The 22,147-nt window shown below is 32.7% G+C and overlaps 1 protein-coding gene across 4 annotated transcripts; it reads right to left on the reverse strand.

The window, feature by feature from the left end:
* Positions 1 to 443: 443 nt before the first annotated feature.
* Positions 444 to 22,118, reverse strand: scarb1 (scavenger receptor class B, member 1). 4 transcript variants are annotated; one of them, XM_051121405.1, is made up of 14 exons: positions 21,702 to 22,118; positions 20,612 to 20,772; positions 18,311 to 18,452; positions 18,023 to 18,226; positions 17,825 to 17,920; positions 14,926 to 15,041; positions 14,664 to 14,830; positions 13,222 to 13,340; positions 10,267 to 10,340; positions 10,060 to 10,111; positions 9,416 to 9,562; positions 9,089 to 9,127; positions 6,203 to 6,275; positions 444 to 885 (listed from the first exon to the last, which is right to left on the reverse strand). In XM_051121405.1, the coding sequence occupies exons 1-14, from the start codon at positions 21,819 to 21,821 to the stop codon at positions 875 to 877; spliced, it is 1,521 nt and encodes a 506-aa protein (XP_050977362.1). In that variant the 5' UTR covers positions 21,822 to 22,118; the 3' UTR covers positions 444 to 874. The 4 variants fall into 4 exon arrangements, with proteins under 4 accessions (XP_050977362.1, XP_050977364.1, XP_050977363.1 ...); XM_051121407.1 differs by lacking the exon at positions 9,089 to 9,127; XM_051121406.1 differs by lacking the exons at positions 6,203 to 6,275; positions 9,089 to 9,127.
* Positions 22,119 to 22,147: the final 29 nt, after the last annotated feature.

Raw genomic sequence — 22,147 nt, forward strand, 5'->3', positions numbered from 1 at the left:
TAACCAATATTCAATAACATTTGGCTGCTTTAGAAGAATTCAGAAATAAAACTAATAAAATTAAAATTAAAAACCATTAGTCTTAAAATATTTAAAATAAACACATTTCATCCCATAATAAACAGCAATCAAGAGAATCCAAACACAATGACACATTTAAGAATATTTTACATCCGTTACATACAAGTGCCTTTACACACAGAATACAGGAAACACGTATGCAGAGTATTGAGAAATGTGTGTTGGCTCAGCATTTTTTTTTTTTTTTGCTTTTAGAGGATGTTTCATTCAATGGCATGTTATTGTCACAAAGTGTTCATGGCATGTCCTTACAGAACAAAAGTGAAAGGTTACAAGATAAAAGGTTAAATATCTTCAAATAGTGTTTTTTTTCCTCTGAGAAAGTAGGGTTTGGAGTGGTTTTTTTTATATATATATATATATATATATATATATATATATATATATATGAATGCATCATGAAATTGTCTAGTATATTTTGTCCAGTATTTAATTTTCAAGTGTCAAAAAAATAACCCTTAAAAGGTTACATTGACCCCGCACAGCATTTCAGACCCAACCAATGGGCAAAAAACACACAAAGAAGGGAATGGCCTCACTCAGAGTTCATAACCCACATCAAATCCCTTCAGCACACTGAACAGTTTGTACTTAAACCAGTCCATTCATTCAACTCCAACACTCAATAAAATGAGTTTTATGTATTGTCCAGTGGATTGTGGGATTGTGAGTTTATTATGAAAGTAGGCTGTGATGTGGACAGTGACTTCAGCTTGTTGGGGTCTGTAGTAACGGGGTCTTTTCACTGGCTGAGCTGGACGGGTCCACATCTGTGCAGGGCTGACCAACCATCCTACTTTTTACCTGCAGGTGAAAAGAAGACCAAATGAGTACAACAACAACAAGTCCCAACCAAAATTAAAATGTCTCCACTGAACCACTTAAAACTGTTTAAACACAAATATAAAAACTTCACCTTTGTGACTTTTTATTTTTGGTTTAAAAAGAATTAATATAAAAACAAAAAATATATATTGGTTATATAATATATAATATTGGTTAATAAAAACTGCTTTTTGTTTGATAAATTTTAAGTTTGATTTGGCACAACAAAAGCAGAAAATAATGCACAATGTGCAATAAAGTATAAACAAAAAAATAATAATAAAATAATTGACATTAAAAAGTAAATTAACAAAAATACAGAAACATTTTTTTTGTAAAATAAATGTAAAAAAAAAAAAAAAAAAAGCTAACCAGTAACCAGGACTGGTTAACATTTGGTGCCACATTAATGGAGTTTTGCTTCTACTGAAAACATCTGTAAAATAAAATAAAATAAAATAAAATAAAATAAAATAAAATAAAATAAAATAAAATAAAATAAAATAAAATAAAATAAAATAAAATAAAATAAAATAAAATAAAATAAAATAAAATAAAATAAAATAAAATAAAATAAAATAAAATAAAATAAAATAAAATAAAAGCTTACAAATCAAAATTTCGTCAGAATTAGAGTCCAAACAGCTGATAAAAACACCAAAAAAAATCCACACCACTCTAGTCCATCAATTAACATCTTGTAAAGTGGAAAGATGCTTTTTTTGTAAGAAATACATCCATCATTAAGATGAAATTAAAATGTCTTGATAAATTTGTTTCTTACAAACATGTAGCTTTTCACCTGTAAATGTTAATTGATGGACTGGAGTGGTGTGATTTACTTGTGGATTATGATGTTTTTATCAGCTGTTTGGGCTCTCATTCTGACGGCACCCATTCACTGCAGAGGATCCACTGGAGAGCAAAAGATGTAATGCTACACTCAGTTTGTTGTCGGTGATACAGTTTTCTTCTAAGTAAATTTGAAATTTACATGTGTGGGGAAAGCCATTTGATTGTATTCTAAAATTAATAAAGACATGGAATAACATATCCTTGCATGACTTTTTTTTTTTTTTTTTTTTTTTTAAATAGCTTCTCAAAATTAGTACAGAAAAAAAAAAAAAAAAAAAAAAAAACTAACCTAAAAATTTGCAGAAATACTATATTATAAGGGATGTGTTCACTTCCAAAATAAAAAAATCCTGATAATTTACTCAGCCCAAGACGTTCATGTCTTTCTTTCTTCAGTCAAAGAAAATTAAGGTTTTTGAGGAAACATTACATATTTTTTCTCTATATAGTGGACTTCAATGAATGGGGATCAATGAATTGAAGGTCCAAGTTATTATTATTGTTATTATTATTATTATTATTATTATTAATATAGATTTTTATTTATAGGTGCCTTACATGACACGCAAGGACACCGTACATCAGTAAAACAACCAATCATCAAACAATAGGGCAACACAGCCTATCTACTAAACTAAACATACCTACCTACCTAACTAAAACATTACATAAAAGCCCGTCTAAATAAATAAGTTTTATGTCTAGATTTAAAAACCACAGGACTTTTATTAATAACTACAGGTACGAAGCAGCATAACCAAAAGCTTGTGACCCAACAGAAGTTGTCCAAGTGCATGGAAGCACAAGAGTGAATGCAGAGGCAGATCATAAGATACATGTAGGAGTATTTATACAAAGGAGATCTGATAAGTACAGTATGAGGAAGCCAAATTATTAAGAGCAAGATTTTAAAATTTATGCCATATTTATGCATGTAACAGAGGAAATAATTCGTGCAGCCGCATTATGTACTGGCTAACGTTTGTGTAAACATTTGGAAGGGAGTCCAAAAACAAGGAATTACAGTAATCAATTCATGATGTTATTAAAGTATGTACAAGGACAGCAGTACTCTTTGTTGAGAGTACAAGATGAAGACGATCAATATTTCACATATGGAAAAATGCAGAACGTGTAACATTAATATGTGCTTTAAATGATAAAGTACTGTCCAAGATGACACCCAGTTTTTTAACCTGTTTAGATATAGAAACAAAATTGCAGTTTTGACGCAGCTTCAAAGGGTTATACATGATCCCAGACGAGGAATAAGGGTCTTACCTACCAAAACTATCAGACTTTTTCTAAAAAAAATAAAAAATATAAAAGAATTATATACTTTTTAACCACAAATGCTCATCTTGCACTAGCTTTGCGATGCATGCACGCAAATTTTCACATTACATAACCATCACATTAGAAAGGTCAAGCACGATTAGTTCTTTGTCTGTGTACTTCAGTTTAAAAAGGTGGATGAAAAACTTGATCTCATTTTCTCCTCCAACTTCAAAATCATCCAACATCGTTGTTTTACCTTTTTTAGGAAAGGGTGTTTGACTTTCTTTACACATTCGCTTTGTAAACACTAAGTTTGTACTTCTTCCTACGTCATGTGTGACCTTTCCAATGTGACTACATAATCCGTGAAATCAAGCTAGTGCAAGACGAGCTTTTGTTGTTAAAAAGTATATCAATTTTAATTTTCTTTTACCCAATGACCGATCGCTTCGTTACATAAGACCCTTATTCCTCGTCTGGGATCATGTAGAGTCCTTTGAAGCTGCACTGAAACTGCAATTTGAACCTTCAACTATATGGAGAAAATATAGATCCTGGAGTGTTTTCCTCAAAAACCTAAACTTCTTTTCAACTGAGAAAGAAAGAAGAAAGGCATGAACATCTTGGATGACATGAGGATAAATAAATGATCAGGAAATTTTTATTCTGGTAGTGAACTAATCATTTAAGTTACATTACAACTGCATTAAAGGAGAAGTCCACTTCCAGAACACCAATTTACAGATAATGTACTCCTCCCCTCGATAAGAAATTGTGTTTTTTGAGGAAAACATTCCAGGATTTTTCTCCATATAATGGGCTGATATGGTGCCTCGAGTTTAAACTTCCAAAATGCAGTTTAAATGCAGCTTCAAACGATCCCAAATGCGGTTGTAAACGATCCCAGCAGAGGAAAAATGGTCTTATCTAGCGAAATAATTGGTTATTTTCATAAAAATAATACAATTTATATACTTTTTAATCTCAAACGCTCATCTTGTCTTGCTCTCCCTGAACTCTTTTTTTTTTCTGTTTTTTTTCCGGTTCATGACAGTTAGGGTATGTCAAAAATCTCCCATCTCATGTTCTCCCTCAACTTCAAAATCGTCCTATAACACCGTTTTACCTTTTTTGTTAAAGGGGTCCTATTATGCCCTTTTTCAAAGTCTTGATTTTGTTTTGGGGGTGTACTAGAACATGCTCTCATGGTTGGTGGTTCGAAAAAGGCATTATTTTTCACATAATTTGCATTATTACAATACCTTTCTCCCCAGCCTGGCACAAATATCTTGATTAGCTCCGGGTTTAATGAAGGCCCGCCTTCCGAAAAAATGAAATGTGTTATGATTGGTTAACTGTCCCAGTGCTTTACAAATGGCGAACAGCTTAGACGGTGTTTCAGTACTGCTACGCCCCCTATGTCAAAGCAGTTAGTGCCAGCTAGATTTATAGTAAATGTTACGTTTTAAATATGGATATTTTTCTTTCAAAAACGCATCGATTTGCTACAGGAGACCCCCGGGAGCCATGTGAGGCACTTTTTATGATGCACTTTATTAGACTTTATTAGACTCCGATTGCTTTCGTCTGAAAGATAGAAGTCATATACACCTAGGATGCATGGAGGGTGAGTAAATAACACGCTACAGTAGTGTTGAATCCTATCCTCTGCCTGCGAGATCGCGGATACATGATATTATCGTGCTAATTTATTTAATTATTCTGCATACTTAGTTTCATTGCCCAAAACCAGCTCCAGCATTAGGCTAAAAGCAGCCTAACATTATCAAAGAACATCATCACTGATTATGCTAGCCTATTCTAGTGCAGGTTTATGCATTTTAAAAAACACTCGCATTATAAGTGTAGCTATCTACACTGTATGATGAATAAATCTCTTACCACACACTGCACACATCTGCGGTGCATTAGGACTCAGACGCGGCAACCGGAGTAGATCGCGGCTTTGGCATGTGTTTCAACCCCCCTGTATTGCAAACTTCTGCAGCGCGTTACTGCTCTGAAGCGGCCGCTCTAGTCGATGCTTGTGTTTATACCTGCTGCACTGCGGCTCGTTGAAGCGGCTCTCGCCGCTGCATCGCTAAAGTTTGGCTAATCCCCCACCTCGTCCCTACCCACCCCTCAACAATTAGAATTTTCGTAGGCGGGATTTAATTTAATGATATTCTAATGGGCCGCACTGTGACATCATTGCATGCGGAAAACAAATGCTGCAGTCCAAAGGAGCCATTCGTTGTAGTTCTTGAAAAGAGATTTTTTTAAAAACAAAATATCTCCCTTTGGAGTAGACTTTGAGATTTGTAACTTTGTAGATCTTTTTTATGCCCAAAGATACACAGCACACACTGACTAAAGTTCAAAAAGTGAAAAAGCATAATAGCACCCCTTTGAGGGTGTTTGATCTTCTTTGCATGTTCACTTTGCAAAGACTGGGTCGAACATCTGCAGTGATGTAGGATGATTTTGAAATGATTTTTGAAGCTGAGGGAGAAAATACAATCAGAGCTTTTCGACATACCCGAACTGTCTTGAGGCAGAATACACAGAGTTCAGGGAGAGTAAGACAATACGGGCGTACTTGAAAAAGTATTTAAATTGTATTTTTAAATGAAAATAACCGATCGTTTCGCTAGATAAGACACTTCTTCCTCGGCTGGGATCATTTACAACTGCATTTGGGATCATTTAAAGATGTATTTAAACTGCATTTTGGAAGTTCAAACTCGGGGCACCATAGTAGTCCATTATATGGAGAAAAATGCTGAAATGTTTTCCTCAAACCACAAAATTTCTTTACGACTGAAGAAAGAAAGACATGAACATTTTGGATGACAAGGGGGTGAGTACATTATCTGTAAATTGTTGTTCTGGAAGTCGACTTTTCCTGTAAGTTCTGGCATAACAGATGTTTTGCTTCGGTGGTAAAATTTTCCACTCAACAGAGAATAATAGAGAAACAAATTAGAGTGAAGTTCTTATGAGTTATGATGGACAGATCGGTGAAGCAGATGAAATGAATTCACAGTGACTACATGGGGGAAATGAGTACATGCGTTCACTTCAATGTGCTCGTGTGACTCCAAAAACGTCCCACCTGCGGAATAAGAGTTTGAGAAGAGGCGTGTCTGAGCCAAAAACCCACCTGTGTCGTTCATGCTATATTTTTCAGCCTGCGTCTCATTGGTCGGGTCGTGTTTTGTATCTTTTACGCTTTCCTAAAAGAATAACCAGACCTCATTGAACATCAGGTGGGCAGTGACACTGATTTGGAGCCAGCGGTCTTCAGGTTGATTAGTGGACACGGTGACAGTGACTGGGATCATCACAGCGGACAAAAACTAAAAGGGGATTTTGAACGGCCCCGGTGTTCGTGTGCAGCAATGCATGCATGTTTAAGTGATTGAAATGGGGCAGGAGCATGCAAGATGAACATGATCGTGCAGTGGTTGAATCACATGCTTTAACATTTGATTTTCACATTTTTATAATAAAACTCATCGGTCTGGGATCACCTTGCTCTGGATGTTCATTTTTTTCACAGCAGCAACATTAAGTATGATCAGGCTTTGGTTATTTCACCCAAATATGAAAGTTTGGTAAAAATGTATTTCACCTTCAGGCCACACTGTAAAAAACAAAAAACACAATTTGTTGAGTCAGCTTAAAATAATTTGTTACCCTGCTGCCTTAAAATTTTAAGTTCAGTCAACTCAAATAAGTTTAGTCAACTTGAAATGTTAAGTTGTACTAAGTAACAACTTATATTTATAGTTGTGTCTGTTAAACTTAACAGATGGGTAAGTAACCCAGCTGCCTTAAAATTTTAAGTTGAATCAACTCAAATGTCTAAATTGTAACTTAGTATAATTTAACATTTCAAGTTAAAATTAACTTTTCAGTTGACTTAACTTAAAATGTTAAGGCAGCCAGGTAACAAATCATTTTAAGTTGCCTCAACAAATTGCTTTTACAGTAAAGATATAGATGAGTTTGTTTCTTTATCAGAACAGATTTGGAGAAATTTAGCATTACAACACTTGCCCACCAATAAATCCTCTGCAGTGAATGGGTGCCGTCAGAATGAGAGTCTAAACAGCTGATAAAAACATCACAATAATCCACAAGTAATCCACACCACTCCAGTCCATCAATTACATCTTGTAAAGCAAAAAGATGCATTTTTGTAAGAAACAAATCAATCATTAAGAGGTTTTTAACTTTAAGCTGTTGTTTACAGCTAAAATATGAGCCCTCTAACCATAATATTGCTTTCTCCATTAAAAAGTCGTCTTGTTTGAATCAAGAGAGAAATATTCACAGATTAAGCACTGTTTACAAGCAAAATCAGTCCAAATCAGATCTAAACAAACATGAATGAGCTTTTTCACTGGAGGAAGTGTTATTATAGATTATGAACTTGAAATTTGGCTGTGACTGTTTCAAATTAAACTTACTCGATGATGGATTTGTTTCTTACAAACATGCAGCTTTTCACTTCAAGACTTTAATTGATGGACTGGAGCGCTGTGGATTACTTGTGGATTATTGTTACTAGGTCTGGGCAATATGCACAAAAAAATTATCACTATATTTATTTCAAACCAGTCGATATCGATAATTATCATGATAAATGTCAATTTTATGTGGCTTTAAACCACTCTTTATGGTCAGAACATGACAAACACTTCATGTAATTTTAATTCTTTACACTTTTTCCAGTCATTTTTCCTTAACAAAATACTATATCTCAACAGAAAAAAATTCTACAAGTTCTTTCAAGATAGTTTCAAATCAAGAAACAGGTTTGTTTTGCCTGATAATATTAATAATAATATAACTTTTTTTGTCTCTTAGAAATACACATTTGATAGTAGCTTGAGTAAGGGTGCCAATGTAGATTTGTTTATTAAAATCAGTAATATCTGTAAAAATTGTAGCAAACTTATTTTTATATGGTAAAATTTAATTATTCTGACTGTTTGTGTTTTTGTTTTTTGCTCGTCCATAGTATCATCCATAGATCATGATAATAACAGTTAAAACCACAAATATAGCACCTCAATACCAAGGTAAAAATGTAATATGGTTCCTAGGTATATGTATGAAAAACATTAGTTTAAATACATTTAGTATGAATGCATAAACACTATAGCTTAATCACAAAAAAAAAATACTGTAATTATATTCCATTACTCCCCCTTCAATACATTTATTACATGTCTGCATTAAAAATATAATAAAATTCAACAGGAATACCCACAATTCTGACACACCACCACTTTACAGCTAGTGCTACTACAGTTAATCTATGGTAAATGATGGCAATTTGTAGATTTAAAAGCCTTCTGACTGTATTGTTGTGCAATGTTTCTCCTGTTTGTCAGTGCTGTTTTATCTGGCTTTAGACCGAGTCATTTGCTGAATTCAAGCGCTTCACACTGGATCTCACAGTGCTATTTAGTGACTGAGATTCTTCAGCGAGCGAACGCATCTGCTCTAGTAAGTTCGCACCATGCCGTCATTTGAACTTTGATCCAAGCGGATAAACAGTACGAGTGGCGTGCTGCAAATGACTAGTGCTCTTTTGTTCCACCTTTGTGCATAAACATTATATCAAACATTTATCAAACTACTGTTATCATTTAGAGGAAATTTATATTGTGCAATAATTATCGTTATCGATTTATCGCCCAGCCCTAATTGTGATGTTTTTATTTGCTGTTTGTACTCTCATTCTGACGGCACCCATTCACTACAAAGGATCCATTGGTGTGCAAGTGAATGCTAAAGATCTCCAAATCAGTTCTGATGAAGAAACAAACTCATTTACATCTAGAATGGCCTTGTTGACATTTTCAACAAATGATTATTCTTGGGTGAATTTTTACTTTAAATGACTGTAAATGATCAAAAGATATTTAAAAAGTCTGGAGATCTGAAAAACGACATGCATGTACACATTTCTGATTGTAATTCTCATAGTAATCTTCGTTTTTTGAATATGCATATATAAATAGTTGGTGCTGACCCCTTGTGTGAGAGAAACTGATGTCTTTTTCCTGGCTTTCTGTAAAACAAATCATGCAAATGTTGCACTTTAAGTCATCTAAACCCATGCAGAGCGTTAAAGTGGGGTGACAAAAGAATATTAAAATTGCTTTTGGGTTCTTAGGCTAAACCTTACCTTCGCAGACACAATTAAACACCAGACCACATTTGTGCAACATCACGTAAAACCCACTTCCTCTCAATATCTTTCTTGCAAATGCACTCACACAAACAAACACACTCTGAAGCAAAACATATTATTAGTAAAACACTCGAACATGCAAAATAAGCACAGTAGGCCACGTACCTTGTCAGTGACGTATAATATCACGGCTCCCAAAATGCCTGTGAGTCCGAGAGCAATGAAGATGTACTGCATGTACTCCATAACCATGGGCAGCACCACCAGATTAGTGCGGAACGTGTTGAGGATGGGACCGTCGATGTAACCGCTCTGAAAAAGATGAAGAAAATGGAGAGCGATTTCAATATTGTCTTTCTTTTGAACTGAATTCAAGGCAAGTCTTAAGATTTATTCATATAGTGCTAGTACTTTATACAATACAGAGTCACAGTAATAAACAACAAAACAACAGTATTTGTGTTGCAAAGTTCTTCAGTTATGAAACCAATACAATTTCAGCTGCAAAGCAGCTCTAAAAGCCTAATGGTTGAGTCAGTTTAGTTCAGTGTTGATTCAGTTTAGTTCAGTAAATGTGAATGTTACAGAATTCATTATGAAACTAATTTGATTTGGCTCTTCGAAAGACAACATTTGTTATTTAGCTCAAAATAGTTTTGTACTCATTCAATAGTGTCAAAACTGATGTGAAACCAAACCAAACTTGTAAATGACTCCAAATAGAGAAATGCTGTTTTTTGGCACATTCAAAGCTTTTTATTTAGATATACAAGATATTTTGTGCGTAGTTGTGTGTAGTTCACTCTTACCTCTTCAAACCAGATCATGGGCATAACCACTTCAGCTATCTTTCCTGTTTCTCTGAAACAAGCAAACCACAGCACACAGAAACGAGTCAATGTAAAGAACAGTGCTGTCGTCAAAAACAAACACGTTTCTCAACAGCTGGAGTTCTGTGTGACTGGACCTCAGAGTAGATTGTGACTGTTGACCTACTGTATTTGTGCTGTACTTACGAGATGCCCAATACACTCTTTATGAGCAGGTTGAGCTGCAGCCGAATGGACACGTTCATCGGCACTCCGGTCTCCTGTAATACAAAGTAATAAACAGTAGTATTGTAAAATATTATTACAATAAAAAAATCCTTTCTATTTGAATACATTTTGAAATGTAATTTATTCCTGCAATTCACAGCTGAATTTTTAGCATCATTAATTCAGTCTTCATTGTCACATGATCCTACAGAAATCAAGTCAAAAGTATTTGAACACTGAGATTTTTAAAAAATTTTTTTTTTTTTACCGTTTTAAAGAATTCTCTTCTGCTCACCAAAGCATGCATATTGTGAAATAGCAGTAATATTGTGAAATATTTGTACTATTTAAAATAACTGCTTTCTATTTTAATATATTTTAAAATGTAATTTATTCATGTGATCAAATCTACATTTTCAGCATCATTACTCTAGTCTTCAATGTCACATGATCCTTCAGAAATCATTCTAATATGCTGATTTTTTGATTTTTATTATTGTTATTGTCAGTATTTAAAACACCTTTTTTTTCAGGATTCTCTGATGAACAGAAAAACAATATTAGAATGATTTCTGAAGGATCACGTGACACTGAAGACTGGATTAATGATGCTGAAAATTCAGCTTTGAAACCAAAGGAATAAATTCCATTTTAAAATATATTAAAAAACAAAACAGTTATTTTTAAAATTAAAAATATTTCCAAATTTTACAGTTTTTCCTGTACTTTGGATTTAAAAAAAAAATTGCATGCTTGGTGAGCAGAAGAGACTTCTTCAAAAACAACATTAGAAATTGTACTGTTCAAAAACTTTTGACTGGTAGTATATATTTTTCCAATAAATAAAATAAATAAATAAATACTGATTCCAGAGGGAGTGTACATAATCTATTATGTTAAAACAGACTATTATGACTATTATAATACATAAATATTACAGTTGTTGAGAAACCAATCCAATGTGCAAGTGTGAAAGTGTGATATTATCAGCCTTTGGAGTGAAAGTCGCTCTTTTCCTTTTTTCCTCTTTTTTTTTTTTTTTTTTTAGGTTCAGTGACCAACAAGAGCGAAACATGCCTTTTTGCACTATGAAAATGAAACTTTTAGTGATCTACAGTTAAGATTGGGTGGGAACACACATGCTAATACAATTCATACAGTAGCTTGAATAAAAGCTGCAAAAGGTAGCTGCCATAAAATAAAGTTAGTAACTCCTGCAGTAGCACTTATGCATGCAGTTTTTATGAACATTAATTTAGAGATTAATTCTGATTAATTTCAGCTAGTGAGGTGGTTAAAAACTGAAAAAAGAAGGGAAAAAAAAAACCTAAGATTATATACAGTAGGCAACATTTGAAGTGGATCAAAAAGTTCATCAAAGTTGTTCTAAAACAAGAATGGGCGTTATTTTGGTGTTAGGACAACTTTGATAAAAGGTTTTAATCCACTTCAAATGTTGACTACTATAATTTCCAATACAAATCACATGAATTTTAACAAGAACATGCTATGCTTCAAATATTACCTCGCAAAAAAGTTAAACAGAACTAAACTGCATTACTCTCTATTGAAAGCATTATTATGTGGGCATAGAATCAGTGGGGGATCACAAATGCATTTGCTTCTTCAGAAACACTGAATCCAAAGAGCTTCCGTGACAACTTAGTAATGGATCCAAGCATCCAACCACTCTGGAGCTTGTCCGGTGTCATGCTGTCAATTCATCCCAGATGCTCAACCCAAGCCGAGGGTGTTTGCATGTCCTGTGGCACTTTCAGAAAAAAGTCTTTTTCATTGACAACAAATGCAAGCATGAAAACAGATGAAGGAGGAACAACAAGATAGCTAAGGAATGTTGCAACCAGAAGAAAAGTCGGCCAAGAAGCACGCCAGGATTTTGCAATTCTGTTCAATTTAGCGATGCAAAGCAGTGTCTCTATCTCCAGCTAATCAGACGCCATAAAGTGGAGTTTGTCTTATCAAACTGCATGTGTGGCAAAAGGCCCACGGATGCAGAAATCAGGAGTTTCACATCTAACATCATCAGCAATGTGATATGTGCTCACTACTTTAGTGAAAAACCAAATAAACTAACTAGCTAACATTAAAATGACAAATGCAGATTTTCAGCTATGTTTAACTCCCTATAAACCAGAGCTCTACTGAGGTGTAAACCTAAAATACATATATGTATGTAATCAGAAAACCTTTAGTCATCACTGATCAGGTAAAAAGACCATAACTTTAGAATCTTAATCTTGTTTATAATGGGTCATTAAGTTGCTGAAAGCTATACAAACATCATAAAGGTCACAAAAATTATCATTTCCAATTAGCTTATCAGATTTTGTAATGGTTTAATGGCAGTAATGGGTAATGTAATCTTATTATCAATCCAGCGACAAAGCTGAAATACAGATTTTCCTAACAACCAATGTGCAGTTTTAGCTATTTCACAATTATAGGAAGTCCTGCTGGTATATCTTTTAAAGGCAAATAAAGTCAGATGTTTATGCAACAAATTTAGATAAAAGATATAAGGACCAATTTCACATTTATGGCCAATTTCAAAGATAAAAACAGGTTTTTTTGAGTCATAACAACCGATAATCATTAACCTTGAGAGATAAGTTTTAAACTTACTCAGTCATCTGATGAGACAGAAACATTACATCAGGTGTTAATTTCTTTTGCCTTTTTGAAGTAAAAATTATGTAACAAATATTTTCTAAAATGTTGTTATAAACTATAAAAGTTGTAAAATTTGACAACTAAAAATTAAAATATATATATTTTAATGTTTATATACAAAACATTTTTAAAAAAACTTTAATCTATTCTTGAAATACTAGAAAGGTTCATCAAATTGTATTAAGTTCTTACTAATAATGCTACATGTTACAGTATGTGTTTCTGTGTGCCTGGTTTTCTTACTGGGTGAATATCGATGAAAAGCCCATGTTCATCTTCATTTGGGCTCAACCCATTAACTGTGCCCAAAAGAAAGGGATCAGCCTCAAAAAAGTGTGGATGGGAGATGAACACAGGGGAATCTGAGGGAAAAAAAAAAAAACAGAAAAGAATAAAATGTGACACAGAGAAAAGTGAAACACAAAATAAAGAGCAGAAAAGCCAAAAAAAAAAAAAGAAAATAAAATGGGGGGAAAAAGAAAAAGAAATTACAAGCTTAAAAGAAAAAGAAAAGGGAAAAATGAAACAAACAAAAAGAAAAAAATAATACAGAAGAAAAAAAGCAAAAGGAAAAGAAAAAAGAAACGAATGAAAAGAAGAAAAATTACATAGACAGCAACAGAGAAGCAAAAAAAAAAATGAGGGAAAATAAGGGCAAAAAAGAAAAGAGGAAAAAGAAAACAAGATTTAAAATAATAAGAGAAAATGGGGAAAAATGAATGTAAAAAAAAGTGACACAAACAGAGAAGCAATAATATAAGGAAAAATATTTAAAAAGGTAAGGTTAAATCAATAAAGTATAAATCATAAAAAAGGTAAGGTTAAACATGACAAAAAAAAAAGGATAAAAGAAAAAGGAAAATAATTGAGAAGAACAAAGAAAAAAGAAGAAAAATATAGACAGTAAAACAGAAGGAAAAAGAAAAAAATTTAAAATAAAGGTAAAAAAAAAAAAAGAAATGAGAAGAAAGAAAAGACAAAAAGAAAAGAATGAAAAGTGAAAAGAAAAAAAAATATATACACATCAACAGAGAAGTAAAAAATTAAGAATAATTAAAAATAAGGTAAAAAAAAAGAAAAGAGAAAAAAAATGAGAAGAAAAAGGAAAGAAAAAAGATAAAAAGAATAAGAAAGTGGGAAAGGGAAAAATGAATTAAAAGAAAAAATAATACAGACAGTAACAGAGAAGCAAAAAATATTGAAAAATAAAAAAGATAACGGTTAAAGTCAGGACAAAAAAGGGTATAGAAAAAATTAGGGAAAAAAAGTACATTTAAGATGAAAGAAAAAGGAAAAAATAAATTAAATAAAATAAAAAAAATTTAAAGAAAAAAAGAAAATGGTGAAAAAAAATAAATACGGAAAAAGCAAAAAAATGAAGAACAATAAAACTGAAAAGGTAAAAGAAGAGAGAAAAAGAGACAGAAAAAAAAGAGAAAAAATTAAAAGAAAGGAAAAAGATAGGGAATCAAAAGCAAAAGAAAAGGTAACAAAAGGAAAAGAGAAAGAAAAGAACAGAAAAGAAAAGAAATCAAGGAGGCCATATAACACAATAGCTATAAAAGTAGTATGAACAAAATATTTACTAACACAAGAACACAGATACTGACATAAACCCTACAGCATAATTGACTGCTGGCAGCAGTTAAAAGTCATAAATATAAGTCTTGATAACAGAGACTCACTGTGTCTGCAGGTGCTGACGTTGAGAAGGCCGGACTGTCGACACGGACAAAAGCCCTCATTCGGAGGATAATCTGCACCGCTGGCAAAAAGAGTCTTCGGGGCCACGAAGCGATACACGGGAATCCCACGCGACACGCCTGGCCTTTGGTACACCAGCTCCATGGACCTGAGTTTGGAGAATTGCCACAAAACATGTCCTTAGAAACCGTACAGTCATTAAAAGCTTATTATCTTACAGAGGGTACAAGTGTGGGTGTTTACCTGCACGCATCAGGGCTGTAGAAGGGCATCGTCGACTCTGTGGTCATGAACGGAGGCCACATTTGACCCGCTGTACCGTTGATCATGTTACACTGCTCAGACCTCCAGTAATTCACCTGCAACGATAAAACAGATCCTTTGCATGACATCACTTCCTTTATGCAACACCACAAGGTCTGTTCAACTGACAACTTTTAGTTACTTAAATAAAACAATCTTAATAAACATCTTAATAAACAAATTTACAAAAAAAAAAACAAAAAAAAAAAAAAAAAAAAAAAAACTTACTTTCGATTAAAAAAAAAAATTTCAAATTCAAAAACTTGAAAATCACATGATACTAATAGTGTGAAGAAATTTTGAAATTTCACAAATCTTAATCTTTTGAAATTAATTACAAAAAAAAGAAACATTTATTTTAAATGGTATTAATATTTCACAATATTACAGTTTGTACTAAGTAATAAAGAAAAAAAAAAAGAAAAGAGTAAAGAAAAAACTGAGAAAAAAAGAATAGGAAAAAAGAGAAGGAAAGAAAAGAGGGTGAAAGACAAAGAAAAATTAAAATAAAAAAGAAAAACAAAAAGCTAAAAAACTAAGAAAAATACAAAGAGAGAAAAGAAGACAGAAAACGTGAAGAGAAAAGAGAAAAGAATAGAAAGGAAAAATAGAAAATAAATTTTGATCAAATAAATGCAGCCTTGGTAAGCATAAGAGACTCAAAAACATTTTTAAAAGTTTTCTTTTTCATTTAAATTTTAAAAATTACATATACATATTACATATGTAAATACTAACTAAAATTCCAAATTCATTGCATATAGTATTTTAATAGACATGCTTCTTCGCGAAACAATTTGGGATTGCCAACACTGCTGTTCACTATGGATGCCTGTTTCCGACACTTAATTTAAAAAAAGCGTAATTGCGTTTTTTTTATCTCAGTTGTGACTTTATAACACGCAATTGCAAGTTATTAAGTCAGATTTCTAAGACAAACTCGCAATTCTGAGAACCGTCTTTTTTTTCCCTCAAAATTTTACTTTATAACTTGCAATTGTGAGTTTATCTCACAATTTTGAGAAAAATGTCAGAATTGCAAGAAAAAAAAGTCTCTCAGTTGAGTTTGTATCACAAAAGTCTGAGGAAAAAAAAAAAAAAAAAAAAAAAAAGTCAGAATTGTGAGTTTTCATCTTTCTATTTTGACCATTTCTTGCAATTGTGACTTTATATCTTGCAGTTCTAACTTTATAATTTGCAAAGTTTATATAACAATTCTGAGAAAAAAAGTCTGAACTGTGAGTTTATATCACGCAATTCTGACTTTATAACTCGCAATTGCAAGTTTATATCTCACAATTCTGAGAAAAGGTCAGAATTGCACATTTTTATCTCGCAATTTCAACTTTATTTCTTGCAACTGTAAGCTTATATTACGCAATTCTGAGAAAAAAGGCAGAATTGTGAGTTTTCATCTTGCTATTTTGAGCATATCTTGCAATTCTAACTTTATAATTTGCAATTGTGAGCTTATATAACAATTCTGAGAAAAAAAGTCAGAATTGTAAGTTTATATCATGCAATTCTGAGGAGAGAAAAAAAAAAATCAGGGTTGCAATTTTAACTTTATAACTTGCAATTGTGAGTTTACATAATTCTGAAAAAAAAAAAAATAAAAAAAAAATAAAAAAAAAAAAGTCAGAACTGTGAGTGCAATCGAGTACTCTGTCAATTTTTGACAATTAATCGAGTAATCTGATTTTTTTTTTTTTTTTTTTTGTAGTAATAAGAATAGACCTAAGTGAACATTAGCATTTAAAATGACTTAAAATACATATATAATAGCAACGAGGCAATAATAGTTCAAATAATGTGTCAAAAGAAAATAATCATATGGTTTTATTGAACAACTGTTAAAATGCATAATGTATTATAAACAATAGAGCTAAAGTACATTACGCTTTATATCAAATGACTGCAGAGGACGCCAACAGCCTAACGATTGTTTTTACACTTCACTGCATGATTTAATCTGTTTAATATTGACTCAACATTTAATTCAAATGTCCAATCTTTATTATTTAGCCATTTCTGTATGATAGAAAAGTTACAGCCACTGTAATTTCTTGAATATGTGGACATCAAAAGGTGTCAACTCTGTGTGAGTGATGGTTTAAACTTTTATTTTGAAATCGCGATGAACAATTAGCATATTGTTAAAGATAATGATGTATTCTCCTGTGTTTGCGTAGGTTCATAAATGATTAACCTTACAAATCTGATGAAATGGCACACGGTGCGTTCCCAGATGAACGTTATTATAAACCCAAACTCACAACAACATGCAGAGATGCAGTTTGAGATGCTCCACACATGTAAATGAAGTGAAGGAAGCTGCTCTGAGACACATGTAGGCTACGTAAACTACACACATGTAAATAATTAAAGCGTATATATTAAACCGGCATTGCATATATATGCATTTAACGGGTTTAACATGTGGAATGCGCCACTTCCGGTATTTTGCCGATTACTCGACACGGGCAAAATGCAATCGAGGATTTTTTCAAAATCAGGTACTCGAGGAACTCAAGGAACTCAAGGAATCGTTTCAGCCCTAGTTTATTTTGCGCAATTCTGACTTTAGAACTCGCAATTGTAAGTTTATATCTCAGAATTCTGTGAAAAAGTCAGAATTGTGAGTTTGAATCACACAATTTTTTTAAAAAGGTGGGTAGCAATGACATTTTTTTTAAATTCAGTTGTGGAAACACGCTTCCATAATTCACTATAACCCTTTTGGCAATGCAATATATGCACATTTTAAAAATGCAAGGTGCAAGTTTGAGACCCTAGTATGCCATCTATGTAGGATGTTCTCAAAAGACACTTGGCTTACGCTTTTCAGGCCATTCCAAGAGTCCACCATATGAACTTTCCGGATGTCGTCTCGACCAGTATTGACAGTGAACTGTCCAGTGTTGGAGTTGTTAAACTATATATGGAGTGAAACAAAGCAAGAAAATCAATGAGGCTAAAAAACACATAATAATCATTGCTGACAAAGCTTTTGTAACAAGACACACAAAACACCCACCTCAGCAAATAAGCCAAACTTCCCGTTGGTTGGGAGCATGCCGGGGAGGTATGTGTTCAGGAAGTCAACTAACTTGCTGTCATAACCCCACATGAGTTCTCCAACCGGTTTTGTTAAGAAAGGGCCCTCATTGAAGGTCTTGAACGTGGTGCTGAGCAGCAAGCGTACAGGAAGGGGCATTTTCTCCATCATTATTGATGCACCCTGAAACCGTGAATGAAAATTCACTGTTACAGTTCTTTCAGTTGATTTTCATGGTGGGATAAATATACGAGAATGAATTCTCACCAGCACTAGCATGTTAGGGATGGTGACCACATCAGATTCATTTCCCACAGACATGCTCTCGTCAAAGAAATACTGCCGATATTCCTTATACGATACGGTGTTGTTGTCATGAAATGTGATGTTGTCCTTCCAGCGATTTTCACTGAAACAGATACGAGTCACGACAACAGAACAATGTGACTTAGCCAGCAATCATTTTATCTTAACACAGCAGAATTTAGCATTTTGAGGAACAACTTTGAGGTTCTTGGTCAGCACGTTAGAAAGTCACACTCGCTCAGATTGCAAAAATGCAAGAGCATGATTTGTTTAAAGGTAAGTCACTATAACAAACATCTGTCATGCGTCTTGTCTAAAAAAAAGCCGAACAACTGTGATGGAGGAAATGAACACACATTTAACAACCAATGATAGAAATACAAAATGATCTGGCCTAAAACAGCTACTCTCCAGACAACATGCCAACAGAAGTATACTACATACATGAAATACAACTTATAAGCATAGATGTTAAAAGACACGACCGATGTTTATAAAGTAAAATATTATATCAAATATAATATGTTGTTTAAACTAAACTAAACTAAAATTAAATTAAATAAAAATTTGCTAATTAATTTGGGATCTTATAAGAAATATTATTTTATTTCTGAATTCTTAGAGGCCAAAAAAGCACTACTGACATGTAAAAAAAACTATATTATATAAATATATATTAAATATGCTGTGCAACAAAAAAAAATAAAATAAAATAAAATAAAATGTGCCAATTAATTTGGGATCTTATAAGAAATATTATTTTAATTCTGAATTCTTAGAGGCCAACAAAGCACTACTGACATGTAAAAAATAAAATATTATATAAATATGTATTAAATATGCTGTGCAACAAAAAATAAAATAAAAGTAAAAATGTTGGGATCTTATAAGAAATCTTATTATTTTAGTTCTGAATTCTTAGAAGTCAAAAAGGCACTACTGATACTTATAAAATAAAATTTATAAATATGTATTAAATATGCTGTGCAACAAACAAAATAAAATAAAATAAAATATATTGGGCTAGTAAATTTGGGTTCTTATGATCTTATGAGGAATCTTCTAATCTCCTTGAATTCTTATAGGTTAAAAGACACTAATGATATTTTTACAATAAAATATATATATATATATAATAAAACATGTTGTTCAACATGAAATTTAAAAAAAAATGTTGTGCTAATAAATTTGGCCTTCAAAAATGGATCTTATGAGGAATCTTCATATTTTAATTCTGAATTCGTATAAGTTAAAAGGTACTACTGAGAGTTATAAAATAAATTATTCTAAAAAAATAAAACATGTTGTGCAACAAAATAAAATAAAGCATTAAAATAAAATAATAAAACTAAAAATATGTTTTGCGAAAAAATGTGGATTTTCAAAATGATCTTACGAGGAATCTGATTATTTAAATTCTGGACAGTATGGACTGTCCTCATTCTCCTTCAGTTCCTGCACTGCGTCTGTTTTTCCTCAGTAAAATGGTCTAATATGCATGGCTCTAGGGTACGATCATAGTTCCTCTTTAATAATAAAAAACTGACAGATTCAGATTAGAGAATAAAGAAAATAAAAGAACAGAAAAAGATAACAATAAGTGAATCCACACAACAAAAAATTAAATAAATCATAAATTAAATTCATGCATCTTGGCTGTGGAAGTCATGACTGTGGAAAATATTGCAACAGTGTCTTTTAAATGTAAAAACCCCAACACAAATGCATATACTTAAAAAATAATATTTAGTAAGTGTATTCCTTGATCTTTGACAATGAAAATGTTTTTATATTTTATATGCATTTATTTATTTATTTTTTTTTTTTACATATAATCTATATCTATAGAAACCTTTTTGTGATAAAGGTCACATGAGTCCAAGAAAGACCCCCTTATGCTACATTACATCATAAAAAATGTTAAATTACATCATGTTAGGGTAGGTTCACTTGCTGACCAGTGCAAACAGACCCAGTTTACTCAGGTTTTATTGTGCAAAGCTATATCTTCACAAATCACTCCAGGAAGAACACTTTGTATCCTAAAGGGAAGAAAACTGGCCAAAAGCACATGCAAACCTTCCCAGGAGCATGCAGACTAACCTACCATGAGCTTCACTTTCACATGGATTTAACTTACAGGTCTGAACATCCACAAACATTATATGTCCAGTCCGATCACATGATTCATACTGAACTTTTAAAGCACATTCTGTCTGATTTAAAGCAGTTTACAAATAAAGAAGGGAACACAATGCTTACCGATACACATACGGCCCTCTCTGTACCACCGTAGGCTTTTCTCCTTTTAGGATTTCTTTAGGATTGACAATATGAAAGAAATATACAGACATAAAGAAGGGAACTGGGATGTCCTTCCACATAGTGTAGGAGAGTCCATTGTTCGGGTTAATCTCTACATTCTGTAAAGATATGATGTGAATATGGTTAGCGGCCAAACACTGTATTTAAAATAGCTTACCTTAAAACCTCATCTTTGTATTTAATTATTAAATGCAGATTTATGGCTTTTTGAGGGACAACATGGAATCTTTTTCACACCACAGAAAAAAACTAAAAGTAATTAAATAGTAAAAAGGAAATGATTAAACGTTACAGCACATAAAATATACACTTTTCTTACAGATACACAGAAATTTTTATCCTCACCAAGCATTTATTAACAAGTTACAGTAAAAACAGTAATGTTGTGAAATATTTTGTAAAAAAGCATTTTCTGATTATATACTATAAAATGTAATTTGTGAGGCAAAGCTGAATATTCAGCATCATTACTTCGGTCTTCAGTGTCACATTACCTTTCAGAAATATTGCTAATATGCCAATTTGCTGCATTTCTTATTATTTTAATAAATGGTGAAAACAGTTGTGATTCTTAATATTTTTGCTGAAACTCTGATACGTAAATATATAGTAAAAATGACAGAGTTGCAAGAGACACCAAAGTAAAATAAAAATAGCATTTAAAAAAACAATACATAATTTATCAATTTAAAATAATAAATAAATTAACAACAAAACTGACGTCATTACCTGTGTGACAATGTCATTGATTAAAACCGGTTTGACAAACCACGACTACCACAACTATCTAAACTATGTAGCCTTATATTCTTTTATTTTTATAGGCTATTTGATTAAATAACGGTTGTTATTGTGTTGTTGGTCATCCATATGTCCTCTAAACGTATACGGCAACTATAGAAAGTCATGTCATGCTCCGTTCAAGCTTTACGACACTAAAGCACGTGTTTTTGTAACGTTATGTTATTTAATAATGCAAAAATGGTTAATTAGAGCGTCCGGTGTACCTGTCAGATGTATGACTTACCTTCACGATTTGATCGTCTATTATAATAGGTCCGACAAACACCAGCACAGTCCCGAATAAAACCGCCAAACCTCCCAAAACAATAAAAACGATCGATAACGTTGATTTAGACACCGCCATCCTTATTTTCTCACAGCTCACTTCACCAACAAACACAAAGCTTTAGTAACAATAAACTGATTTCTTCTGGAAAGTGATTTCTTCAGTGAACTCAAAGCGCGCGTGAGTCTCGGACGGCTGAACAAACTATCAGTTTGTCGAGATAAAGCCATAAAACTCAGGCCATTGAGTTATTAATGCTCTGCTGACTTTATGATCATAAACAGTACGGCTGTGAGAGATGTTAAAGTCCGGTTCTCTAATCCAGCAGGTTTTATAGTGCTCTAGCTGTTTGATTACCATGTTTACGATGCTCAAAGCGCCACCTATGAACCAGAGACTTCTGG

The sequence above is a fragment of the Labeo rohita genome, chromosome 10, assembly GCF_022985175.1.
Source record: "Labeo rohita strain BAU-BD-2019 chromosome 10, IGBB_LRoh.1.0, whole genome shotgun sequence".
NCBI classification, from domain to species: domain Eukaryota; kingdom Metazoa; phylum Chordata; class Actinopteri; order Cypriniformes; family Cyprinidae; genus Labeo; species Labeo rohita.

What these genes read in the sequence shown, in the direction of transcription:
- scarb1 (XM_051121403.1), bottom strand. Translation starts at nt 21,821, where the DNA reads ATGGCGGTGTCTAAATCAACGTTATCGATCGTTTTTATTGTTTTGGGA. An exon ending in TAGACGATCAAATCGTGAAG is followed by an intron (nt 20,773 to 21,701) that starts GTAAGTCATACA and finishes ATATCTTTACAG; the next exon opens with AATGTAGAGATTAACCCGAA. An exon ending in CTTGGAATGGCCTGAAAAGC is followed by an intron (nt 15,042 to 17,824) that starts GTAAGCCAAGTG and finishes TTATCGTTGCAG; the next exon opens with GTGAATTACTGGAGGTCTGA.